The following is a 14,308-nucleotide window of genomic DNA, read 5'->3' on the forward strand; positions in this document are numbered from 1 at the left end:
GAAAGATTAGAGAAATGATCAAGCAAAAACGTAACTCGATTCGATTGCACGGCTCTTGCATACAGCAGCACGGCGTTTCTTGATCCATTTTCCGCATACAGCTGCGTTTGGGTTGAGAAATGGAGCGAGAGCGCGGATGAAATGGAAAAAATGCATTGAATTGTGTTATTCTTCTTTGTGCAGCAAATAACCGTGCTGTGGTGTTTTAAGTTGAGAATTGCATCGAATTAAATAAAGCTCTTTATGATTGTGGGTATTCTTTTTTATTTTATTTTCCATTTTGCACTCATTTCTTACTCATAATCTCATCAGAATCATGCAGCAAATGCTGCGCAAACTAGTCTTATTCTTCGAATTCAACGTCATCATTTTTGTATGCCTTTTCGCCCTTTTTCGCCATTGTTACCGTCGCTTGTTTCGCTCTCTTTGCCGGTGAGCTTCTAATAAATTACATTACCTCTTAGTCGCTAAACCATTAAGCCTTTCGCCCAAGCCGTCCCACACTGCCGAGCGGCACATCGTAAGACGTGTAGGTTCGGCGTCTTCGTTCGTCAAACAGTCCCTGCCGGACGGCTTCATCGAACGCACGCTTTTCTTGGGCATCGTTCAGGTAAAAGCTAAGTGCCGGTACTACCTGTAAAACGGTAGTCGTTTTGTACCGACGAGCACTCACGCTAGTTGGTGCCGGGATCGCCGATAGCTCATCGCTTCTGCGTAGTAGTTGCGTAGTGTAAGGTGTATTACTGATGACCCGATTGTAGCCCACCGGAACTTGTTGCACCATGTGCTGATGAGACGCGGGAGCATGTGTTCTACCGTGGGTCGTATAAGGTAAGTTTTCCGGCCGGACATACGTTGGCTGAACCGTAACGGCCGCATTTCTATGCATCGAGGGCGTTCTGTGCGTTGAATAAGTTGTAGGGTAGAAGTTTTGCGCCTGTGTGTGAGAGTTGCTTTGCATCTGGTACGAGTTTTCCGGTACAACGGTCACCTTCTTGATGGGGAGCACTTTGCGCACTGGAGCAAACCGATGGGCAGAAGACACCGTTGGGTCAGTGTACTTTCTGTTTCCACCGATCGAAACTGTGCGTGGTAGGGTAGAGGGTGGAAGAACACCGGTCGGTGGGAGTATTGGTCTTTGCTTGAGGACACTGTGAGTTGTTTGATGGTGTTGTTGAAAGGGTGTGTACGGTGCAATTGTGGTTTGCTGTGGGAAAGTTCGTGTCACTGGAGCTAGTTTTAAGGGAGCTGGTTGATCGTTCCAGGAATGCACCAAATCTGCTTTGACCAGTTGAATATCCGTTGCGATGGGTTTTGTATATTTTGCTTGATTCTGAAAAATAAATAATTTAGAAGACGTAGATAATAGTTATTATAGACTATTTTACAAACTTGGCAATACAGTAACGTGCTCATAAAATATATTACTGATGAGGGGCAGTTTTATTGATTCTTTCTGGGATAAATATAAAACGAGGAAACGAAAGAATTGAAAATCATATTCCTGTTTGTTTATGTCATGCCAAAATATCGTCTCAATTTAATGGCTGGATTCCAGTGGAGATCATATATCAAACTCTGAAAATCAGAAAACCTGTTTCCTTCTATGTGAATATGATCAGTATCATCGTGCATGATGAAAAATGTCTGACATCGAATCGTATCCCAATTTATCTGATGCATACACGATGAATTTTTCACAAAATTTCTAATAGCTGCTGTCAAAAATCTAAAAGTGTGTTGTGCAAAATTTACTAATACGAATTAAAAATACTTAAAATACTCGATGATACTCCAGACAATTGTCATTATTTTGTATTATGCAGCGGTAAAATTTTTGTTTTCTACCATTTATTAGACTAGAATTATATGACGGCATTTTAAAGCATGAAAGGCTTTGAAATATCTTCACAGAGTTAAATTTACCGAAATGTGTTTGTCCAACTATGAAAATTCCGATCATTTTGGGTTAAAATACTTTTTAAATGAATAAACTATTCTAACTTCTGCACTCATCGTCCAGCTGAATCCATTCTCATCTGTTTATTGCATTAAATTATTTCCCTGAACTTGTAATCCGCTGTATTCCCCCAAGCACTTTCCGGGACGGACATATTGCCACTCATGCTGTGCAAAATGTGCTTGGTCACAACTTTCACAACACACTCTACCTTTTTCCCATCCATCGCTTCGTACAAATCCTGTAAATCATCCCTTCAACTTTTGAGCGGGTGCTTACTCGAGAACTAACCCAAGCGCACAATGTTTCAATCATACATTTCACCAACTAGTCATTCTCCGATAGAGGATCCCCACTCACATCACATCCACAGACAGGATACAAGTTTCTCCGTCGTTTTTGCTTTATTGTTAGGAATTAGTTTGTGCAAAACTGTGCAAACAAAGTCTCCTTCGCCGACTCTAGCCACCCGTTCCACCCATGTTGCTTCAAAGCACTAGCACTCGATTAAGCACTCCTCAATGATGCTTGACGTTCTTCGGCTCTTTTTTCCCCGGTCTTTTGCAAAATGGTCTATCGACTTGCTTGAAGTTGGATGTAAATTTCACACTCCTAAAGCGAAAACCCACCCTCCCTTACACCCACTCTTTAAGCTCTATCTAATCTGCAGAGCCCAACCGATGGCCAAACGTTCACACTGCGGTGTAGAACACAGTGAGAGTGAAAAACGCTTACGCTTACCCATTTGTGCTGGCCCTCGGCTCATTATCATCTCTCATCTGTATGGTGCAGAAGCCGAGTCGATTATCGGCAGGGATACGGGAGTTTTTCGGTGCCGTAAACTTTCAATGATACGGATCGGTGCCAGTCAAATAAGTGTGCCGAAAACTAAAACTGTGTCCCGCAAAACTTCCCGTTCGGGTGATAAATTAAACTTTCAGCTTATAATGAACCACCATCGTCACATTGGCGTGACAAAACCACAGCTATGTTGTCATCGTCGTCGTAGACGACCCAAACAGCTGAGACGTGCGAATAGCCCAAAGGGTACGCTGGTGTTGGGAGTTTTGTGTGGGACATCATAATCGTCTAAGCTGTCGAAAGGAAAGCAGTTTGGTCGAGGGTTCCTGGCTAGCATCGTTTAGCATAGCTTAAGACGTACCATCATATTGACATTCCTTTCCAGAACCGAAGATATCATAAACCCTAACACCCGAGAGCTGATGTAATGTGATAAAGGTACAGAAGTACAGCCAGCACAGTTTATCGGGTATCGAGAGTCTACGATATCGTAACAAAAGTTTTGGTTACCACATAAACAATGTGTCATTATCGTAAAGAGTAGCTCTGCTACTCTTTGGACGCATTTGCCATGTGGCTGACGTTCTGGATAAAAGCTTTCAAATTCATTGCTTATACTTTTTGGGTGTTGAATTTACGAGTGACTTAGATTACGATACAGCTTTCAAATTGTGTTTAAAGTTTGATCAACTTTTAAAGCTAGCAGTACCGATATCAATAATCACAAAATTTTTAATAACTATCCATTATCGAGAAAAAAATTCCAAGATATTTGTTAAAAAGTATACGAAATAAGTAGTCAAAATAATGGTTGATAAATGCTATTTTGAACATATGTAATCTGGTACGAATTTTGTGTCTTCTGACTAGAACTTTCATTTAAGCAGCTATCTGTTAAATACACTACAATACTCACCACATTGCTAACTCCGTACGAATCCGCTTGAGGAACTGCGGCCAACTGCGTTACATCGTACGCAGTTTTAGCAAGCACCGTTGACCTTGCAGGATCAAACCCAGAATCTGGATCGGTGGACAATGTTCCAAGACTAGATACATACACATTGTCCAGCATGGGTCGATATTCATTCGACGTTACTTGATCCGTTTGAGGACCTACGGAACTGCTGACATCCGACTCGTAATTCGTCACCTCTGGACTATAATCGTCTAAGTTTCCAGAATATCTGACATTGGTCTGTGTTAACGGTAGTTCCAGACCTACTCCAGGAGTCACGTACCCATCGCTTCTACCCGATGGCGGAGACACTTTAACCTGCTCTTGCGGCCGCTCCCCTTCGCCACCTTCAAAACGTTCCTCAATCACTCCAACTCCGTCCATCATATCCATCAGCGAACGCATCGGGTAGGTAACCATTGACATGACTACGTTCATCATATCCCGCGGATTATCACTCACCATCGACCGCCCACCCATCATTTGGCCAATAGCTTCGTTCACGTGGTATAAGCTCTCGCTCTTCTCGCACCGTACGTTCATGTACCAATCACAAACCAGATGGCGCTGGTTGAAGAGTGTGCCGTTTGGGCAGAGGAAAGCAAATCCACGCCCGGTAGAATCGGTGTTGGCGCACACGCGAAACACTTGGCATCGGGCCTCAACGTCGGCATAATAACCTGATCAAACGGGAAAGAGAAAAAGATAACAAAAAAGGTGTGAAAACGATAAGAAAAAAAGTGTTGCGGCTCATGAAATAAAAATGGCGCCCCAGGGCCCTTTTTCGTATGCTAATTTGCATGCGCTTGAGCCTCTCGAATATCTTGTACGCTGGGTAAGAGAGATTAGCAATAATGAAGAAGCAAGATAGGTAACTCCCTCCACCTCCCTTTTCTCCTTGCTGCATCTTTAGACACCAAATGATGGCAAATGATCATCGCTAAAGCGTCCCCAAAGGCAGGTCGGCACGAGAGGCAGTAGCAATTTCGTAAACCCACGCATCGATACAGATCTAATCGCAAGTTGTGGCTGACTGGTGTTTGTTCATGTTGCCGGTATTTGCTTTCCTGCCAAGCGCAATATATTTATACGCATCCCACAGGCCTAGACAAAACGATCGTTAATAAATCATCCTGTTTCGTGTTTCTGGGGCTGCGCTTTCGATTTGTTTCCATTTCGTGTTTTAGGCATATTTTCGAAAAAACCACTTTAACACAGGCACGCACAGCCAGGCAGCTAAGAAGTCCATCCGTATCAAGCGCGGGCGAGTTCATCGTTTGTGACATCTTATTTATGCAGCATCGCTCTGTCAGCTGTGCGTTTTGCGGAGTCGGTCGCACGGCCGTCATGATCGCTCCGGGTAGTAATAATGATGGATGCCCCAAAAAGTAGTCTAACATTTATAACGCGCCCTTGTCAACTGGAGCGCAACACAAAACGTATTCATCTTGTGGATGAAGCTCCCGGTAACCTTTTGGCAGGCATAATTAATGTGCGATGATTTTAATCGTAGCAGGGCGCTGAGCTTGCTAATGAAGCGAAGGGTTTTGTTTATAATGAAATGAGATGCAAATGGATTGTGGAATAGTTTTACAGGATTGATTTATCTGTCCATTGCTTATGGGTTCTTTTATCTCTGATTGCTTGATGAAACAATTAAGTTGATTGGTAAAAGCTTGCAAGAGAGGCAGAATAGTTGAGAGCTTTTTTAAAGAAAAACAATGAAATATTATCATCGTTTTAGCACTAAATCTTTGGAATATTTTTAAATAATATTTATAATAATAATTTATCGAAAACTAGTTCTAAAAATAAACATTCAAATTATAACATATAATAAGAAATATAATCCCGATTTCGGCTGCAACCGTAAGCTTCATATGTAACATTCTCTCAGCTTTACTAAATAGCAACAAATAATTTCAGTTTTAAAGATTATTATCTTCATCAATTACGCTCGATAATTTTCAAAGAAAAAAAATTCTGGTCAAGACACCGATCGACTCATGCAGGATCAACCACCTTTTGTGTAAACTCCCATTTTTTTCAATTGAATTTAGATTCTCTCCTCCTAGCTACTCACCATGATGGCGCTTATCGCAGCTAAACTGAGTCGTTGGTACGCTGCCCAATATCGGATAATCGACATCCGGTTCACCGGGTAGTGCTGAACGAAGCCGATCCGTCGTACTGCTGTCCCGAGAGAAAAAGAAAGGGCACGAAATAAAATTAAAACGAAAGATAAAAAAAAAAATTCTCCAACCGCTTTTCTTTCCCACATCCTAAACGCTTTCTTCCTTGCCACTCTAGAGATCCGATATGCCACAAATAAATGTCTGAAACGATCCTTTCCATCTGGCATTATGGGGATTGTGTGTGTGTGAGTCTGATATTTTCACCTCTTTAAATGAATCCAACATTCACCGTCCATTTCATTACGCTCACCTGGCGAACTTCCATCTTGAGGGACTGACTCGTGGCACATGAACTGGAAATACCATTCCCTTTCAACCCAAAAAACTCACCTCCCATCACTGGCAGGCCCTCCCACCCGACCGGATGCCGGAAGTGTGCGGCCGACATTTTGTGACACCGTTTGATCCGTTATCGAGGTCGTTAGGGACGACTGCCACCGCTTCAGATGCTGCTGCTCGTTTGCTGGCGTCATTTCCTTTCCGTTGATTCGTGCTTGAAAATTCGTTCTCGCCATTGCCGGCACCACGGCCCCCACAAGACCATTTGTAGCGACATTTTTCTCTAATGTTTCGCTTCCCTTATTGGTCACCGCAGGTCGTCTACCACCACCATCACCACTACCGGCTGTCGTCACTTTGCCATCGGAATACGAAATCAAGTTGATCCTGCTGCCACCGCCGCCGCCACCACCACCACCACCGTCCGACACGCTCAATACTCCCCGAGGTTTATCTCCGGCCGCAACACCATCTGGATGTTGCTGTTGTTGGTCGGCTTTTCCACCGAATGTCACCGACGATGGTAATGGGACGGCAAGACTCTGTCCGGTTGAGCCTTTCCGCTGCTCAAGCTGCAGAATCTGGTCCGGGCTCATATGGCCCGGGTCGAGTGGAACGACGGAGTAAAACTTTGGCGGGAGAAAAATACGAGCCGGTTCCCGGAAGTCAAAACCACCGTTTTTCAACATATCCAGAATGTTCCGATTCAGCATCACCTCCATCAGATCCATTACCGTTTGCACGGAGTTGCTGCTGCTGCTGCTGCTACTCGGTTCGCTCACATGTCCACGTACTTCCCCGCTTCCGGCCAACAGCAGCAGTAGTAGCAGTGAGATGAAGCGCAGCAGCCTACAGCCTGGAGAAAGAAGGTGTAACAAAAAAAAATGGTAAAAAGAAAGGAAACGAGTGAATGAAAGTTTTCTACAAAATGGAAATGAATCAAGGCATCGTTTCGTGAGACGGATGTCGAATGGGTCAGTTTTCCTTTCCCGATCCCGTTCGGTTCATATTTCAATCAAACGTTCGCTTTTTGCCGTTCTTATTTTTGGGGTAGCTTTCTTCCCGATAACGGAATTTCCTTCCCAAAAAGAGGCAAATGGTGTTAAAAACTGGAAGACTTTCTGCTGACGTTGCAATTTTCCATTTTGGGGCAAAAATGAGAAAGCGCGAGAGAGAGCGAGAAAAAACAACAAAAGTGGCCCAACTAACTGTGACAATCTAATAAACTACGCACTGTCATCCCGTGCAACAGCGAAAAGGATTCTCATGTAGTTCCAGTGATGTTGCCATTTTTGATGACGCTGCCAGAATATGTTCGAGCCGGAAATAATGGTCCCATGGTGTGGACAATTTCTTCTACTTTTCTGTGCATGAGTTATTTCTGGGTCGTACAATGAAGCTGGTGGGGAAGTGTATAATAAATTACCTTCTATAACAGGGGTAGAAGAAGGAAATTAAAAAGAACAGATTTTTTTTAACAAACAAATAGCTAAATTTGTGGAGCTTAAGTATTAAAACTATAGCAATGCACCTTTTTTCCATATGTTTTTAATGATTCCATCATTTAATCCTTCATTGCTAAAGTAGCTTTGAATTCTCAAAATTTGCGTTTATTTGTTAATTTATTTATTTACTTCGACGGACCAAATATGGTCCTCTCGAAGCTATCTTTTATGTAACGCAATTACATGATAGGAGTTGTTATTATGATGTAGGACTTACAGGACGAGTTTTATTTAAAAACACAAGACATTTTAAAAAGATTTCAAAACTGAAAGCATAACGCAAAGAAATCGCGACAGCAAAGTCTATCACATCAATCATAAAATTTTGGTAATTTTTTGAACCGCAATTTCGATCAATTTTGTTTCGTTCATCTTCAAACTAAAATATTTCTACACTCATGCCTCTTAACATCACTTTAATCTTCTGATTCACCCAGGTACACTTTTACGGCCCAGCCACCTAGCTATCTCGAGCATCTCATTCCTTATCTTGGTATCGAACATAAACACACTCAGCCCCATCCAGCTTTATTCCAGCGATTCAATGCGATATCAAGCCGCTATTTATGTCGCGCTGGCCGTAAACGAGCAGTTCAAACACCTCCCATTTCGAATGAGCCGTAACATCACACCCGGATGTTGGCAGCCATTTTACCCATTAAGATTCAGAATGCTCCGCGAAACTAATTAGAATCCCCGGCGAACCCGGGAATCGACCTGCACCCTGTCGTCCTTGGAGCAGAATTTACATCCATTTTCACCGTGCGGTGTGCGGGGTCGTAAAAAATTACAACACAAGCATTAACGAGCGATTCACCCATCCTGACCCATCCCTCACCATGGCGGTGAGCGATACAATACGCCCAAACCTTCTCAAAGTTGTCCTCAAATTCACCCTCCCGCAAAGACCCCGGCGAGCCAAACAGAGCAGCTTCCAATGGATTGTGTTTGAAATAGATCAACGTGTGCTGCTGTTTGCTGTGCGCTTATGGTGGAAAGTATAGAGCATTGAAGAAAATGGATTTGAATCCGATTCCAGACCTAGCAAAACAAAGACATTCCACAAATTCTCGTTTAATTTACCAATTTGTGGTTTTGTGGCTAGGCGCCGAATATGTGAGCAGCCCCCGCATTCTTTAAGTGTGTATATGTGTCTTGGTGCCACCGTTGCCGATCAATGCTGAGTGTTGACAGGGCGAAGAAGTAAAATGGAAGTGATAGGACACATTGCCAAGATGGAAAGACGTATGGCAAAATCGTCCCACTCCTCAGCTCTTGCGACAGCACACGAGCCCTTTAACACGGCGAGAGCAAACAAGATAAAATCAATTATGCAAATGAATGATGGAGGATTCGAATCGGACATTAAATTATTGGTGATAGGCAAGCGAAGAAGAAGTAGATCCATGCTGGTGCAACAACCGGAGCCGTTCCAGTTCTTTTTGGCAGATGAAGAATCGCTCCCAAAAATGTGTCCGAAATGTGTCCCGCCAGTATTGATTTTTCCCATTTATTTGACAACAGTTCGAAATTGGGGTCCCGCCGGCTCCATCGTCTCGCCACCTGCTGGGAATACATGGTATCTTGCTGTGAAAGCTCCGTCCTTAATCAGGGTGCCTTTTTAAAACGAAGGGAAATTAAAGGATTGTATTTCATTACCCATCGTCCGTGAGATTCGCCGAAGAGCATAGATAAGGCAAAGGCAATAAAATGTTGGACACTTTCGGAAAAGGGACGTCATAATTGAAGCGAGGGATAAAGGTATTGGAGCTTTTTCATTAGCGAGCGCTCAAACAAGATCGGGCAGCTTTCGATAGAAGCGTTAATAGTGGCTGCTGAATACGAATTATTATGTTCGTCGTTTTATGCTTCTTTTTGCTCACAAAGCTGACGGAAATTATGGCGAAGGATTGAAATAGTTAAATAAAGAACACCTGACAGCGAAACATAAATTATTGGTAACCTCAGATATCTAAACAATAATTTGATGATACATCTTTCATGATTCTAACTTTAAAAATTAAGCTATTTTCTATGTATTACAATAATACATGACGATGATGAAGATGATGAAAACATCTTCAATCAACCTCTATTAATACCTTTCAACTACTTTCTGAAGAAGTTTCTAATGTTTTGAAATACATCGACAAAAGACACATAGGTAAATCATGAAATAAACGTTCAGTCTTTCCACTACAACTTGCAAAACAAAACGGACGATTAAGCTGCGCTAAGATAATACATCATAAAATATTTTAAATAGTACCTTCTCCCAGTAGAATTCTACTCAATTCTTCTGCTTGTTCTTCTTTTTCTTGTTTACTTAACTCACTCCATAAATCAATAGTGGGACCCATCTCACTTAAAGCATTTTTCTGCGAATTTCGAGCGATTTGGAATGCTACCTTCCTTGTTCATCTAACTATCCAGCAAGCTTGTGCAAAGCATATTAGTGCTGCCATAAACATAAACAAACATCTTCCTAATATGACAGCATCCTGCCCCTTTTGCACATTACTGCTCCAAAAGAACACGAAAAAGTGATTTTGAGTGGGTTTGAAAATTGTCATAAAATTTTATGCTATAATAGTTATGCTGACAGGGAGCGATTCGACACACGTACAAAGTGCTATGCCTCTGGATCATTAATTTCTTCTTCAATCGAAGTCAAAAGCCACACCAAGAAAAAAAAATCTACATACAGTTGAACGAATTCCATAAAATAAATCACAGCCCTATTTGGTCTCCCTCCCTCTCTCACGCACAGACTTTTTTTTTAATTTGGAAATTTGAAAACAAAACAAACCGAAAAAAAGCGCTAGAAAATCCGCATTCAAACAAAACGATCACACTTACAATGTGACCGCCGTGCTTGCCGAGAAAGAATCTACAACACGCTCTACAACTCAATAAACAAACATGTTGACACACATTTGTCAGCCATCTTTACGACGTCCCAAAAGGGTCGTAAACATTAAAGTATGCTCATTTGCATTTTTACTATTTATCATAATTATGTACATGCCGGTCGGGTTTAGCTGCAGTACGAACCCCTTCGCGATGCCGTGCGGTGATGAATTAAAACCCGTCTCAGTGTCCGTGTCGCTGCTCAAGTCTTGAGAGGGAGACTTGCGTGACATATGCTACGCGCAGGCGACGAACTCGTTCGCTTGATCGACTCCATTCGATCGAGTCACTTCGTTCGCTTCGTTCCAAAAGGGGTGAATGTGTGGATTCGGGTGGTTTCGTTTTCATGCGCATACCTTTCCTTTCCCTTTTTTATTCTCGGCCAGTTTTTCATCTTCTTTCTACCGAAACCGGATCTTTCCATCCGTGGCGTAGTATGGCGTAACCGTTCTGGCGCCAAACGGCTCAAGAAGCGGCTCGCAAGCCGGGCGACATTTTGTTGTGTCTAGGAACGAAATTCTAGCATTTGAAAACATTATTCACACATCCGCCTTCTACTGGGTGGGAGGTTTAAGGAAGCTCATCGATCGATTAGAAGTGTGAGCCGTAAATTCATCTCCTGGAACTTAAACCATTCCTGCTTTAAGGTAGCTTGTCAACCGGATCTTAAGGATGTGGCTAGTCGGCAAAGTGTTGATTGATGGCAACGAGGGAACGAGAGGGATGTGATGGCAAGTTAGCGATTGTCCATGTGCAAACACACACGCGCACACAATCAATTGTGGGAGAGAAGTTAAACGATGAGCCCAATGATAAGCCGCCAGCCGGTGCGGTTTGGGCGCAGGCACTAAAAGCCTAGGCTTAGCATAAATTACACCACCGTATGGGGTGAAGAAAACGCGCTGAGAAACGGTTCGGCGCCAACATGTGTTAGAGGAGCATGATATTTTTTTGAATGATGGACCACCCTTGTTGCTTTAACGATTCATTTTTAAGCTTCAATAATTTTCGTTTATGATCGAATGCACAAGGCATGGAATGCTGTTGAATGTACGTGCTAATTGTTAACTTCCAGCGAGTCATTAGTATTATGCTTGATGATTTAAATGATATTAGAATATTGAGACGGTTAACACCATATAATTAACAATAAGCCTAAAATGGCCTGGCAAACGTATCCACCAAAGAGAAATGCAATTAAAAAGCTCCAACAGATCCAATTAAAAGATTCCTTCTTGTTTGATCGACATCCCGCAGTGTAAAGCATTAAATAAAATGAATTCCACTTCAGCAGTCGAATAATAAAAACCTTATCATCCAAAATCGAAACACTTTACATTGCTCCCAAAGTCAATGCCAACAAAACGAAAACCAAAAGGGCAATTTCTTTGCTCGTAAAACCAACACCGGTTTTCTGCGAGGTTTCTGGTTTTCTTACGTGAAAACTAATGTTCCACCTTAACGATCATCGCTGCCCGGCCCGCGAAAAAAAAAACACTCACATTTTTCGGTCATTCTGCCCAGTCAGAACCTATGGGCAGATGTCCGATGATTGGTGGAGCAAAACTGGTGTCCTACAGCCAGCCCGGAATAGATTACCGGCACCTGCCGATTTAATAAAACTAAATTCCAGGATTCTTCTGAGCGGTGGTTGAAAGGTTTTTGCTTTCCGGGTGCTAAAAACGAGCTTACAAACTATATTCATTATTTGATCGACTTAACGATAACCCATTCGTTATTATTCGAATTTCTGGACACCGTTCACGGAACCTTGCTCCGATTGATCTTTCTTTTATGGCGACAGACCTGGGCGGTAGGGACCAAAAGCATTCGATAGGCATCCATAAACGGGTCAAATAAATTTAGTAATAGGGATAAAAGTACTAAACCAATCTTTGTCGGCAAATTTTCGGCTCGGATGCAAAGCTGTTCCATAGAAGAGAAATTATCCCTTTATGGTTTAGATAGGTTTGTAGTTTTCTTTTTTCTTTTTTCTTTTTTTCAGAGTTATAAAAGCTTTTATAACTCTGTTTCGTTAAGGTGAGATCAGATGAATTTTGTTCCTTGATTTGTTCATGCATTTAAGTTCCCCTTTTTCCTAAATTGTGCCGTGATAATGTACAAAGGGCATTATCTTCTATTTTCCATCAAAGAAAATTCTTCTTTTTCTTCTTTTTCTTGTGACCTTCTAGGCCAAATCGGCTATCGAACGGCTTACTAAAATTGCTGATACTACGTAATTTAATAGTCAGCTCTAACCACGAAGGAACGGTAAAATAGGATCTGTCAAAAAAGGAAGAAAAAACTTCTTAATCAACTCATAACCAAACAAAACGAGCTAAAATACACTAAGAAACAAAGATAGTTTACACTATCCAAGCACGAAATGGAAGTCCATTGCATGAGTACGTAACAAAACATGCAAAACAAAGCATTCAAATTCAACTGTACATCATCACAATCAGCTCGTTCTACACCTCAACTTAACAAGCAACAACTTATGAATGGATTGTTGGCATATTCTGTGCATTTACTTCTTTCTGTGCAACACACATCCCCGCATGTTGATGATATACCTAAGGTTGAAAAAACCAAATCATGCAAATTGTTTTCGTGAAGATAGAAGAAGCAACAAAACACAAACGAGTTTGGGAAAAGTTACCCACTTTATGGCAATGCTCTAGCACCGTAACATCATAATCTACCAACGATTGAAGACATCAAGCGTATTTTTTAAGCAAAAGGTGGTTTTTGCTTGTCCTTCCCTTCCTTTACCTGAATGGATAAGTTCTAAAACGGAAAAGCAACAACAAGAAATTTCCCAAAACAGACAGAGAACTTCCTGGGTAGAAGCAAAATTGATGCACCTTAACTTCCCGAGAGAGAAGAAAAAAGAACAAACCCCGAAAGCAACCCATAACCATGCAAGACAGATTGAAAGACATGAAAAATGAACCTCCCGAATCCTCGAACACGGCATGCTCACCCTCCGAAGAAAAGGTGATGACGGATAAATAACACTCTTTCCCTCTGTTTCCGCCTTTCCGGTAAGAAAAAGGAGGAAGCACAAAAGTCAAAAACTGGATGCAAACATAACCACAAACAGCATCGTCCAAATTCGATTCATCTCGCACGGATCATGCAATAGCGCGCTGTTGCTCTAACCAGCAACGAAACGTTGCACGGTGGTTTGCACTGGAGCATTCTGTTATGCTAATTTTTCCAACCGATCCTTTTGCACACCGTTAAGCTTTTCCGGCCTTCCGTCGGGTTGTTTTGTTCCTTCATTTTCTCGATAATATTTCTTAAACTATATACGTTACTTACAGTTCGCCATGCAGCCAGCCACCAAACATCGTGGCATCGTTGGTTGACTCCTTCAGCAAAACGCCTTCCGGAAAATTGCTACAATCCTGCACGAGAAAAAAATAAGAAACGGGAAACAACCAGGTTGATGGGAAGGAAAAATCGAATGCACTGCACCCACGAGAAACACAACCAGAACGAGCCGAAAGCCAGAAGAAGAAAAAAAGCACGACCAACGGATGTTTCGGATTGTACGTGGAGATTGGTGCTCGAAGGAGAGAAAAAAAAACAGTGACACGAGAAAAATCGCTCCGGGAAAGTCACTTCTCTCTGCTCGAGGCGCACAGACACACACGTTCAAATATCTTGAAAGCAGGAAGACTGTGATGATGCA

General features: G+C 42.2%; 1 protein-coding gene across 1 annotated transcript; it reads right to left on the reverse strand.

Annotated features, from left to right (window-relative positions):
- Positions 1–422: 422 nt before the first annotated feature.
- LOC126561648 (uncharacterized) lies at positions 423–13,972 on the reverse strand. Its single transcript, XM_050217925.1, has 5 exons — positions 13,932–13,972; positions 6,245–7,042; positions 5,803–5,909; positions 3,678–4,399; positions 423–1,333 (listed from the first exon to the last, which is right to left on the reverse strand). Exons 1-5 carry the CDS (start codon positions 13,970–13,972, stop codon positions 476–478), a joined length of 2,526 nt encoding a protein of 841 aa, XP_050073882.1. The 3' UTR covers positions 423–475.
- Between the last annotated feature and the right edge of the window lie 336 nt (positions 13,973–14,308).

This window comes from Anopheles maculipalpis, chromosome 3RL, assembly GCF_943734695.1.
Source record: "Anopheles maculipalpis chromosome 3RL, idAnoMacuDA_375_x, whole genome shotgun sequence".
In the NCBI taxonomy this organism is placed as follows: Eukaryota; Metazoa; Arthropoda; class Insecta; order Diptera; family Culicidae; genus Anopheles; species Anopheles maculipalpis.